The sequence below is a fragment of the Narcine bancroftii genome, chromosome 13 (genome assembly GCF_036971445.1).
Source record: "Narcine bancroftii isolate sNarBan1 chromosome 13, sNarBan1.hap1, whole genome shotgun sequence".
Taxonomy (NCBI): Eukaryota; Metazoa; Chordata; class Chondrichthyes; order Torpediniformes; family Narcinidae; genus Narcine; species Narcine bancroftii.
In genome coordinates, this window is record NC_091481.1 from 26,476,517 (window position 1) to 26,490,616 (window position 14,100).

Genomic DNA, 14,100 nt, shown 5'->3' on the forward strand with positions numbered 1-14,100 from the left:
TGATTTTATTTTTCTAATTTGCTCTGTATTAAACAGTTTGTTTAGATTCGTTATCTGTTTACAGTTGTTTGTTTAGATGGTTAATGCTGTGTACAATTTATTTTTTGCACTACCAGTTGGTGGTGATTTTGCCTGGCCCGCAGGAAAAAGAATCTCAGGGTTGTATGTGATGTCATGTATGTACTCTGACAATAAATCTGAAATCTAATCTATTGTGTTCTCCTTTATAAAGCCAAACCCATGTGTTCCTGGCTGTGTCTGCCCAAGTGGTTTTGTGGAGGATTCCAGTGGAAAATGCATTTTACCATCCCAGTGTCCTTGTTTATTTGGAGGTGAAACCTTTATACCGGGAGCAATAATCTCAAATGATTGCAATAAATGGTGAGATTGGATGAATATGAAACTAATACCAAATACACTAACAACATAAAATTATTGAAAATTTTTTATCTGTGCTTTATATTACAGCACATGTGAAGGTGGAGCTTGGCAATGCACTAATAACGCATGTCCAAAGACCTGCCAAGTTTATGGCGATGGACACTACATAACCTTTGATGGGAAACGATACAGCTTTGATGGCAACTGTGAATATATCTTTGTTGAAGTAAGGCATTGAAAGTTAAATTCCAATGTGCCTATTTTCACCTATTTCAATTGTGAACATACATGACAATGCTTCAGACCTGCTCTTTGTTGTTTTAAAAAAAAACAAAGTGGTGTGGCAATGTTGGGTATGAATTTCAATGACTGAATTTGTCATGAATTCATCATGAGATTGAGGTCAATCGGTGAGGAAAATGTTTAATACTGTATTGTACAATAAAGTATAAAGGTAAAGGTCCCATTGTTGTCATGTATACTACATTTAGAATGTAACAACATGAAATTCTTTAACTTTGTCAATCAAGTTGCTACTTGGTCCAGGCCCCATCAAGGAATGAACTCATTATCCCTGGTTTGCAAGACCAGTGCTCTAACAACTGAACTATTAGAGTATATAGGTCTTAAGCAGGATTCTTGGGAGACGAAAGTGAAACAAGTCATTAATTTGTACAGAAATTCTTTGAATTAGATCACGCAAGTTATCAATTATAAAGTTTTAGTCAACTGATAACAAACATCTTTATATTTTGGTTTTGGATCTTTTCTTGTTTTCGGAACTTTGGATACGGGGTACTCGTCCTGTATTTCATGCTTTGAAGTGTGATTTCAGTTATGATAAACATGCAGCAGGCCTATCAGATTATTGGCTCAGATGATCTGATCTAGAAATTATAATTCATAGCTATGCAGTAACATATGGATCAGCAAGAATATATTTCTGTGGAATCAGAAATATTTTGTATTGCTCCTGATATAGGAAGGTCAGCATTTTTGAACAAAATCTATCAATTTGGTTAAATCATCTGATATTCTAAAGTACGGAATGTTCTTCATCAAGTATTTTTATGCCTTTGAAAGTGCAGGTGACCACTTAGTGTTCAGTTTTCCAAGAACTTTTATTATGATCTTACCTTTTTCCTCTCCTTTGTACTTGTATTTACTTGAGCTCGATGGATTATAAAAAAAATCTTAGTAATATGCAAATTATATCAAAATTAATGAATTACTTGTGCCATCTTAGATTATCAGTTGAAATTTTGCTACACAAATTCATTCAAATTATCTTAATTTCAGGACCAATGCCTAGGAGATATTGGAACATTCCAAATACTGACAGAAAGTGTTCCCTGCTGTGAAAATGGAGTTACATGTTCAAGAAATATCAGAATCTTATTTGAGGTATATTTGTTTTGATGATTAACAATTAGAAGAAATATCAGAATCTTATTTGGGGTATATTTGTTTTGATGATTAACAATTAGAAGAAATATCAGAATCTTATTTGAGGTATATTTGTTTTGATGATTAACAATTAGAAGAAATATCAGAATCTTATTTGAGGTATATTTGTTTTGATGATTAACAATTAGAATGTTGAATCTGGGATTTTGCAACAAGGCTTTCAAATGGATCCATGTGATAATTCATTTGAAATCATTAAGCATACTATAAACTAACCTATTTTCAAATGTATTCTTACAGGATAAAGAGATAATTCTCTTGAGTGGAAGTGGAGTAAGTGAGATATCTCTTAGAAAAAATCAGTGCACAGATAATTCATATAAAATTCACACTGTTGGACTCTACTTAGTCATAACATTTTCCAATGGGATCACCGTGATATGGGACAAACGTACAAGGTTTTCGGTCACATTGGATACAAGATGGAAGGTATGTAGGGTTATAAATTAAGATGTTTTTTTATTTCAATTTATCAATGAGGAAAATATATTCGGAAACTAAAAGAAAACTTCTGAGGCATATTCATTTTTGAAAAACAAGGATATGGTGTGAACTATATATAAAAAAAAAAAAAAAAAAATATGTTCAAGATCATGGAATCATAGCTGGAATGGGCAGGTCAGAGTTTGGAGATGATGGAACATTCACTGTACAGCTGTAGCATTCGTTCCAATATAGCAGTGAGGGACAGACTACAGATTAACATTTAACACCATCATCCCCTCAAAATTGATCAGCAAACTCCAAGACCTGGGACTCAACAGCCCACTCCATAATTGGATCCTTGATTTTCTCACTTCCCAATCACATGAGGATTGGTAAGAACATCTCTTCTACAATCTTCATCCATACCAGAGCACCGCAGAGCTGCATTCTTGGCCCCCTGCTGAGCTTGCTTTGCACCCACGTCTGTGTGGATCAGGGCAATAGCAACATGTACAAATTTGCTAATGACACCATGATGGTGGGTTGTATAAAAAGAAGTGATGAGTCAACGTCACACTCAATGTCACTGAAACCAAGGAGCTGATTGTTGCCTTCAGGAAGGGAAAACCAGAGGTGCACGATCCTGTGATCACTGGGTGAAGAGGGTGTGCAAATTTATGTCCTTGGGAGTCACTATCTCAGAGGACCCAACACACCAATGGCATTGTGAAGAAAGCACGTCAGCGCCTTGACCTCCTTATAAGTTTGCAGAGGATTATTTTGACATCAGAAACCCGGGCAAATTTTTACAGAGGTGTGGTGGAAAGTGTGCTGGCCGGCTGCATCACGTTCTGGTATGGGAACACCAATGCCCTTGAGCATAAATCCCTACCAAAGGCAGCTCAGGATATCACAAATAAAACCCTGCCCACCATCGACAATGTGTACGGGGAATGTTGCCATCGGAGTGCAGCAGCAATCATCAAGCATTCGCACTACCCAACACACACGCTGTTTTTGCCTCTATCATCCGGAAACAAAAAAATAGGTGCCACATGATTTGCACCATCAGGAACAACTACGACCCCTCCATAATCAGACTCCTCAAAAATTCAATCAGGGACTTATTTAAGGACTCTTACTTTTGTACTTTATTGATTTTTTTTTTCTTTCTTTCTGTATTGCACAGTCAGTTTGTTTACATTTCTTGATTTATTTATATGTGTTCGTTGAGTCTGTTTTTCCCCCACTGCCAATATTCTACCTCGCCCGCAGGTCCTCTGACAATAAATTTGAAATGTGAACCCTGGCCCAATTTTTCACCTATTGGGTGAGGAGCTGGTTACAACATTTCAAAAAGCTGTTGGAAAATATTTCACTTTTTTTTGCAGAGAAACAGTGAACAGCAGAATTGAGCAGAGGTGGTCATAAAATTCTTGATTTGAAAAGTGCTCTGGAATGGCACAGATCTGTGGGGCAATGCTTATTACAGGTACACGATCCTTTATCCGGACATCTAAAATCCGGAAAGCTCCAGAATCTGGCAAATGGGGACTGCCAGGTGGCCGGGGGACCGGCGGCCGGGGAAGGCGGCCAATGGACCAGTCGGGGAGACGGCCGGGCGGCCGCGGTTGGGAAGGCGGCTGGGCAACTGGAAGGGGTTGGGGGTGGATATGGCAGCAAAATTTGGGTGGGTTTTCTGAAATCCAGAAAAATCTGAAATTCGGAATACACTGTCCCCCAAGGGTTCCGGATAAAGGATCGTGTACCTGTATAATCATTTCACCTATTGCATTAAAATTCAGTTGTACTCCAAGACTTTAGATGCAAGCGACTGGGTTTTGTACACCCCCACAAAGGCATGACAGGTCCATAACAAGGTTGATGGAGCCTTGGATAGAGGAGTTACTGTCACTTCAGTGATTCATTAGGTTTGAGATGGTAAAGGATGGAATCAGACTGATGTTGCTGCACAGGGGAGGTGGAGGTGTGAGTGACTGAGGAGTTAACAAGGTCAGCAAATCATCCAGGAATTAATTTTTATGTTGAAATGGGTGTTCTGTTGATCAAAGGGTCAGGATCCTTTTGGAGATTGAGTACTTTGGGGTTGTTTGTTATATATGGCAGGAATGATCTCATGTTCATATGGGTCTCCTGGAAGAGCGACATGGTCGGAAACATGAGCTTTGATCAAGAACCAACATCTTCTGTGGATCGCTGATTGTGAAATAACTTTGCTATCACATTGAAAAATATCCTGGGAATGATTATTATACTTTTTTCATCAAGACGTCAATTTTTATTTGAATAACATTGAATAAAACCCAATTCACCAAATGGGAATTTGAAACAAATGTGTTTTTATGATATCCTTGATAAATAAATGTTGGGACTGGTTAAACTGGAAACAACCTATATAAAGCTGAAATAAAAACAGAAAATGCTGGAAAAACTCAGCAAATCAGGGAGCATTTGTGGAAAAAGCTAGAAGGGCCTTTGACCCTTTGAAAGCAAAAACATGTTTCTCTTACTACATATGCCTCCTTTTCCAGAATTTTCTGTTTTTGTTTTTCATTTTTCAACATCTACTTCAGTATTTTTGATTTTCATTGAAATGTGAACCCGAAGCTGGTGATTCCCAGGGAGGTGTTCCAGTATGTAATTAAAGCCAAGGAGTAAAACCTTTACTGGAACAGGCCCAGCTCTAGAGCTTGCCTCAAGATTAAGAGGCTTAAAAACAGTGTGGGAAAGCAAAATGGGTGGGGCAAGCACATGCAATCATGTATACAAAGAAAAAGTTTGAAATGAAACATTAACTCACCTGAAAGCAGAAATAAAAGAGGTATTGTTTTTTTAAAAAAACACTGCTTTAATTCAGTCAAGAATATGCAATCATGTTGTTTCAGGCAACTGCTCGAATTACAAAAAAAAAGAGGTTTGCATTCATGTCAAAGACTAGTTGAAAGCTATGAGGAGATAAACAATAACAACAGAAATATTCAAAATGTGCATACATGGTAAAAATCATGAGGGACTGGTTGAGTTATAAATGAGGAAGATGAAATGTAATGATAATGCATTCTCGGATTTTTCTCCATTTTAGTCAGACATTTACCCATTTATTTTTTTATCTCTTTTTTTTATTTACTTCTACTATGAGATTGTCCATGTGAATATGTTGCATTGTACTTTTGGTAAATAATATAAATATATATTATATTTTAGCCAATAAATTTGTTTATTGATACAGAAACGTGCAAAATCCCTGCATTTACAGTACAACTTGAAACTAAGAACACTGACCGTTAAAGTTAAAAGGAATACTTAAGTATCAACCAATTAAATCATTAATTATTGAATTAATTGATTAATTATTTACATTTCATTGATTCCTTTCTAGATCTCAATTATTGTTCAAGTCATTTATTGCATCCTGCTTTTTCCATTCAGCTTTTGGTTGACTTGGTAAAAGTATGAAATGTAAATTGTAATTTTGAAATATTCACAATAATTTTGGTTCTTTACTCACTGAAGAATAAGGTTTGTGGCCTTTGTGGAAATTTCAACAATGAGCTTGAAGATGAGTTAACAACAAAGGAGAATTCTTTGGTGGCCAGCTTCTTGGAGTTTGGGAATAGTTGGAAGTCGATGCAGTCGTGCTCTGATACAGTAAATCAAACATTTCCCTGCGATAAAAATCCATATTGTTTAGCATGGGCTCAGAGGAGGTGCCATATAATTACTGGCGCTATCTTTCAAGCTTGTCATAAAATGGTAAGATGCCAATTAAATTTGTAATTTAAAATAAATTTCAAAATGCAGCCCTGTGTTTTGACACTCTGGCTCTTTGTCAGGTTGATCCAACCCCTTATTATGATGCTTGTGTCCAAGAAGCTTGTGCCTGTGATATGGAGGGAAAGTACCTGAGTTTCTGTACTGCTGTAGCTGTGTATGCAGAGGCTTGTAACAAAGCTGATGTTTGCATTCGCTGGAGAACACCTGATCTATGTCGTAAGTCTAAACTTCCGTGTTCCTTGTCGTGAACAAATAAGGTATAAGAGATCATCAACACTGCTTTATAGATTTTGGAACTCCTTGGTCCACAGAGTAACATCTTCTGTGCCTAATTCAAAATATTTGTTTTTTTAAATCTTTTCTGTTTGCTCATTTAAGGTTCTTTATGGCCATTTATTTGAAGCCTTGTTGAATTCCCAACATGTCTTCTCCTTTCTCCTGACAGTGAAAATAAATTGGAAATAAATCCTATTATTATTTATCCTCATGACAATGTCCTTGATCTATTTTATGACAACTCATTTATCAACCTGCTTTGCTCTTTTGAACAGGGAAATAAAATTGTCTGGGTATCTATGATCAGGATGAAAGTATGAGATTCTAACACTCCAAATCAATCCCTTACATGAATAAAATGAATACATCATGATAATTTACCACAGAGGGGTTAAATCGTGCTTATTTTGATCTTTGAATCGCTGATTCAAAATATCAATTGAATTGTTTTTTCTTTTATTCTGCAGCTGTGTACTGTGACTATTACAACACTCCTGGTGAATGCAGTTGGCACTATCAGCCGTGTGGAACAATCACAACAAAAACATGCTCAGGGCACTTTATTGGAAAAAAATATGCTGCAGTTCTTGAAGGTGCTCTTTAGATTTTATACAAATAGATTACAATCTGTTTCCAATCTTGTGTTAGATAATTTTTTGCTATCCTGTTTCTTTTATAAAAATTAATCTTCACAATGTTTATTATCTTCAGTTAAATTATCCATACACTTTAATGAGTTTTTACAATGAATCACACTTTCTCCCAAACAACGAATCGAAAAAGAGGACAACTTCTGCTTTTGGTAATCCTGACACAGACACAAATCAAAAAATGTCATGGACCTACCTTAGTATAGTGCACCGTGAATGATCTAAAACTGTTCTCTGGCTTCTTTCTATGACTGAAATATTTTCAAGAATTGATTGCAAGCATTTATATTTTATACAGCCATCTGCTATTTCTGGAAATCTAAATCCATTTTTAAACAAAAATCCAGGCAAATTTGAAGTCTTATGAAAATTATGACTGTTTGCACAAATGGCCCAATCCCTGGATGAGGTTGGGCAGCAAATATGGATGTAAGAAAGTATAATGATCTGCATTAGGCAGTGAGAACATTGGATAGAATAATAAAAAGTCATACAATTTCAGAAAGGACCAGACCAAGTGCAAGTATGAGGATTACAAAGACATACTTAATATGCATTAATAAATGAATATAATGTAATGAGTAAGGTTGGTGAGCAGCAAACAATGCAGTGACAATAGCAGAAATGGATCCATTTTAAAATCAAGGCAAGTCCTGTTTCAGTGAGGAGCACAGATGGCATGCTGCAGAGGAATGGTGCCTTTCAGGTTTATAACAGGCTTAAATAAGATCAGAATTCCCATTGGTTGTTAATACCCCAACAAGAGGACAGATCAGATATACAGGGGAGAAAATGAAATTGTACTTCATAATGTTCTGGATACTGCAAGTGAGATGGAAGTGGAGCTAAGAATGAATTTAGATATACAACACACTAACAAACCGTCCTGGCCCATGAGCCCATGCCGCCCAATTACACCCAATTGACCTACAACCCCCCCCCCCACCCCCCCCCTACCCTGTATGGCTTTGGAAGGTGGAAGGAAACTGGAGAAGTCCCATGCAGATATGGGGAGAATGTACAAACACCTAATAGACAGTGCGGGAACTGAAGTGAGGTGGCCGGTGCTGTAACAACGTTGTGATAACCGCTATGCTAACCATGCCACCTGAATTGATAATTATCAATTAATAACTACAATTAGCAATATAATTGATAACTTAGCTGATCAATAATATATCAAAAGGTGTTTAACAAAAATCCACTTGCATATCTGTGGGACAGAGAAATAGTTGAATTGAATAGTTCATTGAATAGTTCCTTTGGGAGCTGGCATGGATAATTGGACAAACAGGCCTCTGCTTTCCTATTTTGACTGACTGATTCCAACAAAAAGATAACTCTTGCTTTAATACAAATGCTTAATTTAGAGAAACCATTCCTATGAAGAAATTTTAAAAAATCTTTAGAGAGGAAAGTATCCATGTAGTTTCCTATTTTTTTTTTCCCCATTAAATCAATAGCTAGTCACATGGGCTTTTACAGATCTTCCCATTTAATTTCACATTTGCCCTGTTTCCTCCTTTCTGTCACGGTGTAAGAGGATTCAATTATTCATGTGTTCACACAACACACACCTTCAATATTTTCTGTCGTTTTTATGTGTGGAACACAGAAGTATGTTATTATTTTGTAGCTTACGATTAAAATAGTAAAGTTCATGTGCCAGGGAAGCCAGAGGAAGTGTGCTGTCATGCTGTGACTAAACCTGGCAACACTAGGCCCAAAATAATGGAGGTTAGGGTAGTGGAAGTTAATTTGTTAAGGTGTCATTCAGGGAAAAACCATGCATTTTTAAAGTGGAACATTGGCTTCAAGATTGACAGAATGCATAGAGATCTTGTTTGTCTCCATTGTGACTTTTACTTCTCACTGTTCCAGGTTGCTATGCTAAATGCCCAGAGAAGGCTCCTTACCTGGATGAAAATACAATGAAATGTGTAACATTACCTCAGTGCACATGTTATTATGATGGAAGAATTTTGCAACCTGGTGAAACAACAATGAATGATTGTGAAGAATGGTAAAAAAAAAGTAGCCAGATCATTGAATATATATATATATATATATATATATATATATATATATGTGTGGTTGAGTTTTGAATCTTTACATATTTAACCATACTCTTGAAAATGCCATAAGTAAATTGAGTCATAAACATTTGTCTGAGAAATTATTTTGTTATGAACCAGAAATAGCCCATTATGAATTCAGATACAAAGCGATTTGACATATTCTGATTTAGATTAATCATGTGAATACATTTTAAACTTTTAGTTACCTAAAATAAAAATATATATGAGCTTCTAAAATAGGTATTTTTAGAATTAATATATAAAATGCAGTCTGTGATCATTTTCCAGCTGGAGAAAGATCAAAATAATTATCTTCAACATATTTTACCCCCCACCCACCCTCCTTTGTTCTGCAGTTTGTACTTCTGTTAATTTTCTGTTTCTCCCAACAAAATATGCTCACATCCTTCACTTTCTTTGTTCTCTCTACCCCAAAAGTGATTTCAATTGATTATTCATTTACTGGGAGTCCATCTCATCATCACGTCATCGTCATTTCTCTGTCTCTCAGTCAGTACGACATAAAATGGTGAAAAATGAATTTTCACTTCAGGATATCACCCCTTTTCAGAAGAACCTCTCCTTGAGTTGCAGTAACGTTCTGTAGAAAGTTCCAAGGGTCCTGAGGTCCACAAATCTAAACCAACAAATTTTATTAAAATTCTTCTTGCCTCTTGTGCATTCTGCAATTGCTGTAATTATGAATAGATTGAGCACTCAAACCATACTTTGCACCCTGCATTTTAAAAACCTCCAAAGGTGATCATTTTAGAGCTGATAATCTTTCTTTCTGCTTCCTGCGTTGTATCCATTTGTTGTTAATTATACCAGAACCACTGCCCCAAATGAGCTCTTTATTGTGATAATAGCTTTGTTTTTTTTATTTACAGTATGTGCAAGGATGGAATCACTACTTGCCAACGTGAGTAATGTTAAAAGAATTAATGTGTGCAATGAATAATCGTTTTTGATCATAATTAATTTGCAGTGTAACTTTAATGTCAGGAGGTATTCATTTTGGTGTGACAGAAATGCAGTTGGATAAAAGTCTGCTAAGCAATTTGGTCACCCTATTTTGAACCAGGTTTTGCTTCTCCATCTTCATCAAAGATTTGATGGAAATAAATGGAAAATCTGAAATAAAACAGCATATGAGGTATTTTCACACTTCATATGATGGTTCGAAAATATCAACAGCTCTTCTGCTGAAAGAAATTGCAGATGTGATTTACCATCAATGGGACAAACTCAATATTAGATTTTTCTTGTCAATGGAAATAATTTAATATTAATCATTAATATAACAACTGAACAGTTGCAGTCATATCTTTATTTCAGAAAGTACAGCATTAAAGTGATCTCTTCTTGATCTGATAGCAATGTCTGAGATGTGTGTATTACTGACTTAGCCCACACACGCATGCAGGTGGAATGGTCAAAGCTTGTGCAAAGAAACAACAAATTTTGTCAATTTATACTTTGTTATTCACTACTGTGAAGCAAAAGTTTGGGATACGATGTCAGTGCTTTGATTGGGTGGCAATCACTGAGGAGACTCTCCTTTACCATTCCCTCTCCAATCAGAGGGTATGTGAACAGCTGTCTCAGACACAGTGTTGCTTTGCTTTTTGCCTATGATGAGCAGGACAAGGTTCAAGAAGTAGGATATGAAGAAAAGGGTTGGGATTTGAGATTCATAGGAGAAAGATACTGAAGGAGGAGTACCAGGGCAACTGGTTAAAGCATGGTGATTTAGTGGATGTGGAAAATAGACAGAGGGATTATTTTAAAGAACTGGCCATGGCTTGTGTTGTTTCCCACAATGCAGCTACACACTGTGAGACATCTGTTCTCAGACTGGAAAGGGGATAACAAAGGAGTGACTTAGCTGTAACTGCCATCCCAATTGGCATAGTAATGTTATATTGAAAACATTTTAGCTTTCAAATTTATGACAAAAAAGAAAAATAAAATTTGTTGTTTCTTGACTCTTTAGTGATATTTATTGATTTTTGTTTCCCCATGAATAGTGCACCAGAGGAATTTTATTCCGCATTTCTAAGATTTTGAGTAGTGATTTGTGAATTGGATGAGTGAATTTCTGTTGCCTCAGTGGTACTTGAAAGAATATTCACAAATAGATAAGGAGCACAGTTTTATTGTGTGCATTTTTGTAACAGGACTAACAACCACAACTGTTCCCTCGACAACACTGTTGACCACAACACTACTAACGTCAACCTCAACAATTTCTTCAACCATCACCAGCACAGGTAGTTTTCAATTTTAATTTTAAAAAAATTCACAAAGTAATATGACAAATTATAACTGTACTTCACCACTCTACCAACTCAGAAACAAAAATATGAAAAAACTCAAAGTTAAAATAACTATTGGCAATTGTGAAATGATGATTAGCAGGAAATAATGTTTGCAAAATAGTAAGACCTAAGGGTGAAACAGGATCTCAATATGTCTGTATTTTAGGAAATAATATTCACAAAATAGGAATCACAAATGGGTTGTCGTATTCCAACACGTTTGATGATGTTGATAATCAGCAATTGTACTCTGTATAGGTCTTCAGGGTCTGAAAGAGATGCCAAACCCTACTGAGAAAAGGTGTTTGTCTCTCTTGGCTCCACAAATCAAAGTAGGATTCAGCCAACTTGACTCCTCTCCAGTCACATACACCACTGCTGCTGCCCCAAAACCCACCTGCCTCACATGACTAAGTCAAAAGCAGCTGCTGTTCTCAAAAGCAAACCTTTTGCTTCATTGGATGAGAAAATAGTCTGAACTTTTATTTATAACTGAAGGGCAATGCAAAATTGCAGGTGATATCTGGGCTTTGAGCTGCCAGCATAGCCAAATTATGATAATATGATTGAATGCAAATCAGGATGTTCCTCATATTCTGTACCTGGGCATTACCTGATGAGTTCCCTAATCCTACTGAATAAGCAGCAATATAAATATTGAAGTCAAAAAAGGCATGAGGAATAAAGCCAAGATGGATGAATTTATTGTCAATACTTTGTTTCTCTTGATAGTGATGAAGTGTTTGCTGTCATAAACATTGTACAATGTACGTAGGTCTCAAAGTTCTTTCTTGCTGCAGCTGAATAGGAACCTTGTGAAAACAACTTAACAATTTACTTAATTGAATTAAAAAGAGACAAAAATACAAAAAGACACAGATAATAAATACTCAGTTATCCAAGTCCTTTTGTGGTGTAGGAGAAGTCTTTGGGTAGTGTAACGTGAGGAGTTTCGAAAGCCTGGTAACTGTTGGAGAGAAACAAATCTCGAACCAAGAGGTGCTGTTCTTCAGGCTTCTGTGCCTCTGCCTGAAGGTAGCGATGAGAAGAAGTTGTGACAGGGTGATGGGATTCTTTATGATGTTGGCTGCCTTCGCTCAAAGCATTTAATGGATGGGAGTTTGGAGCTTGTGATGGACCTGGCTACGTTTGTTACCTTCTGGAGCCTTCTGTGTTCCTGGGCAGTGGAATTCCCAAACCAGGCTGCAATGCAACCTGTGAGTATAATTTCTACAGTGTACCTGTGTAAGTTTGATAGAGTTGTCGACGATCTGGCAAATCTCCTCAGACTCCTGAGAAAGTAAACACTTTGTGCTGTCTTCTCAGCTGCTTTGAGGTGCTTTCAGATTCCTGGGAGTTCACATTTCAGGGCCTGAAAGTTCCAAACCTCTCCACTCCTGTCCCATTATTGCAGACAGGAGCATGGTCTCTTGTCCTCACCTAATGAAAATCAACAATAAGCTCCTTGGTCTTCGTAACAATGAGAGCAAAATTGTTGTTCTGGCACCACCAATCAGATTCTCAATGTCCATTCTGTTTTCTGACTGATCAGTTCCAGTAATTCAGCCAACAGCAGTGTGTTGTTAGTGAATTTGTGGATTTGGTTGGAGTCAAATTTGGCTACGTAGTCACGAGTGTGCAACAAGCAGAGTAAAGGATTAAGCACACAGCTTTGGATTGCCCTGTATTGATGGTCAGCATGAAGGAGATGTTGTTGCCAAATTGGATTCATTGGGGTCTGCTAATGAGGAAGTTAAGGATCCAGTTGCAGAAGGTTGAACGGGGTCCCAGATCCTTCAATTTGATCAAAGCCTTTGCTGGTATGATGATGTTGAACCCGAGCTGTAGTCAATGAATAGCCTAATGGAGCCTTGAGAAGAAACATCTACAACTTTCAGCGGAGTCCACAAGCAATTCCACAACTTGTGAGTGATGCCTTTTTCGAGAAACGTTTCCGGATCTTTCAACACAAGTTCATTCTTCCAGTCCATTTCTCATCAGGTAATAAGGGTAATAGAGCAGATCTGTGCTTACAATATAAATTAATTTTGTTCCAAGCAACTTATGTTTTCTTATGAATCAACATATTGACAAAATTAAGATGCAGATTTGCTTCTTGTGTTTTGACTGCCTTTATTATGTTCCAGAAGAAACAACTACCATGGTGACACCAAGCACCTCTCCCTCCACCACAGGTAATGATAGCCTTTGTCAGTGTGTAATTGAATTCATGAGGTTTATATGTTGAAATGTAACTTGCTCCAAACTTCAATAAAAGTTCATTCATTTGCCCTCTTGGACCTTCAGTGCAGTTCCCCATAAAGGGCATTGCATTAAATATTAAAAGAAAACCTCTGCAACAATTTCCATACATCGTTTTGATTCCTCTTTAAACAGACATCTAAAATCAGCCAACTTGTGTCAGACATTTTAGAAATCAAATTGAGGTGGACTTTAAAGTGCTGGAGGGTTGACAAGTGGAGAAACCTACAGATTAGGTCCATTGTTCCTTGAATGTGTCAAATAAGATGAGTGCAGATGGACAAAAATGTTAACCAGGACTGGAAACTGAAGGGCCAAATGCTCTGCTGTACAATTCCATGACTATGACTACAAATGGACCAACAACATGATAATTGACGCATGTACTCAGGCTCACCACATGGCATTCATATGATCTTTTTTTTTTGTGATACAGGGTAAACA

At 36.8% G+C, this 14,100-nt stretch overlaps 1 protein-coding gene across 1 annotated transcript in view; it reads left to right on the plus strand.

The window, feature by feature from the left end:
- Window positions 1-14,100, plus strand: part of LOC138748012 (mucin-19-like) — an 87,115-nt gene that overhangs the window by 57,953 nt on the left and 15,062 nt on the right. Inside the window, exons 22-32 of the mRNA XM_069907712.1 lie at window positions 233-381; window positions 469-607; window positions 1,681-1,785; window positions 2,089-2,277; window positions 5,809-6,048; window positions 6,129-6,285; window positions 6,813-6,938; window positions 8,877-9,018; window positions 9,964-9,995; window positions 11,254-11,346; window positions 13,542-13,589. Of these exons, the coding sequence (XP_069763813.1) occupies window positions 233-381; window positions 469-607; window positions 1,681-1,785; window positions 2,089-2,277; window positions 5,809-6,048; window positions 6,129-6,285; window positions 6,813-6,938; window positions 8,877-9,018; window positions 9,964-9,995; window positions 11,254-11,346; window positions 13,542-13,589 (1,420 nt within the window). The remainder of the gene's footprint in view (window positions 1-232; window positions 382-468; window positions 608-1,680; window positions 1,786-2,088; window positions 2,278-5,808; window positions 6,049-6,128; window positions 6,286-6,812; window positions 6,939-8,876; window positions 9,019-9,963; window positions 9,996-11,253; window positions 11,347-13,541; window positions 13,590-14,100) is intronic.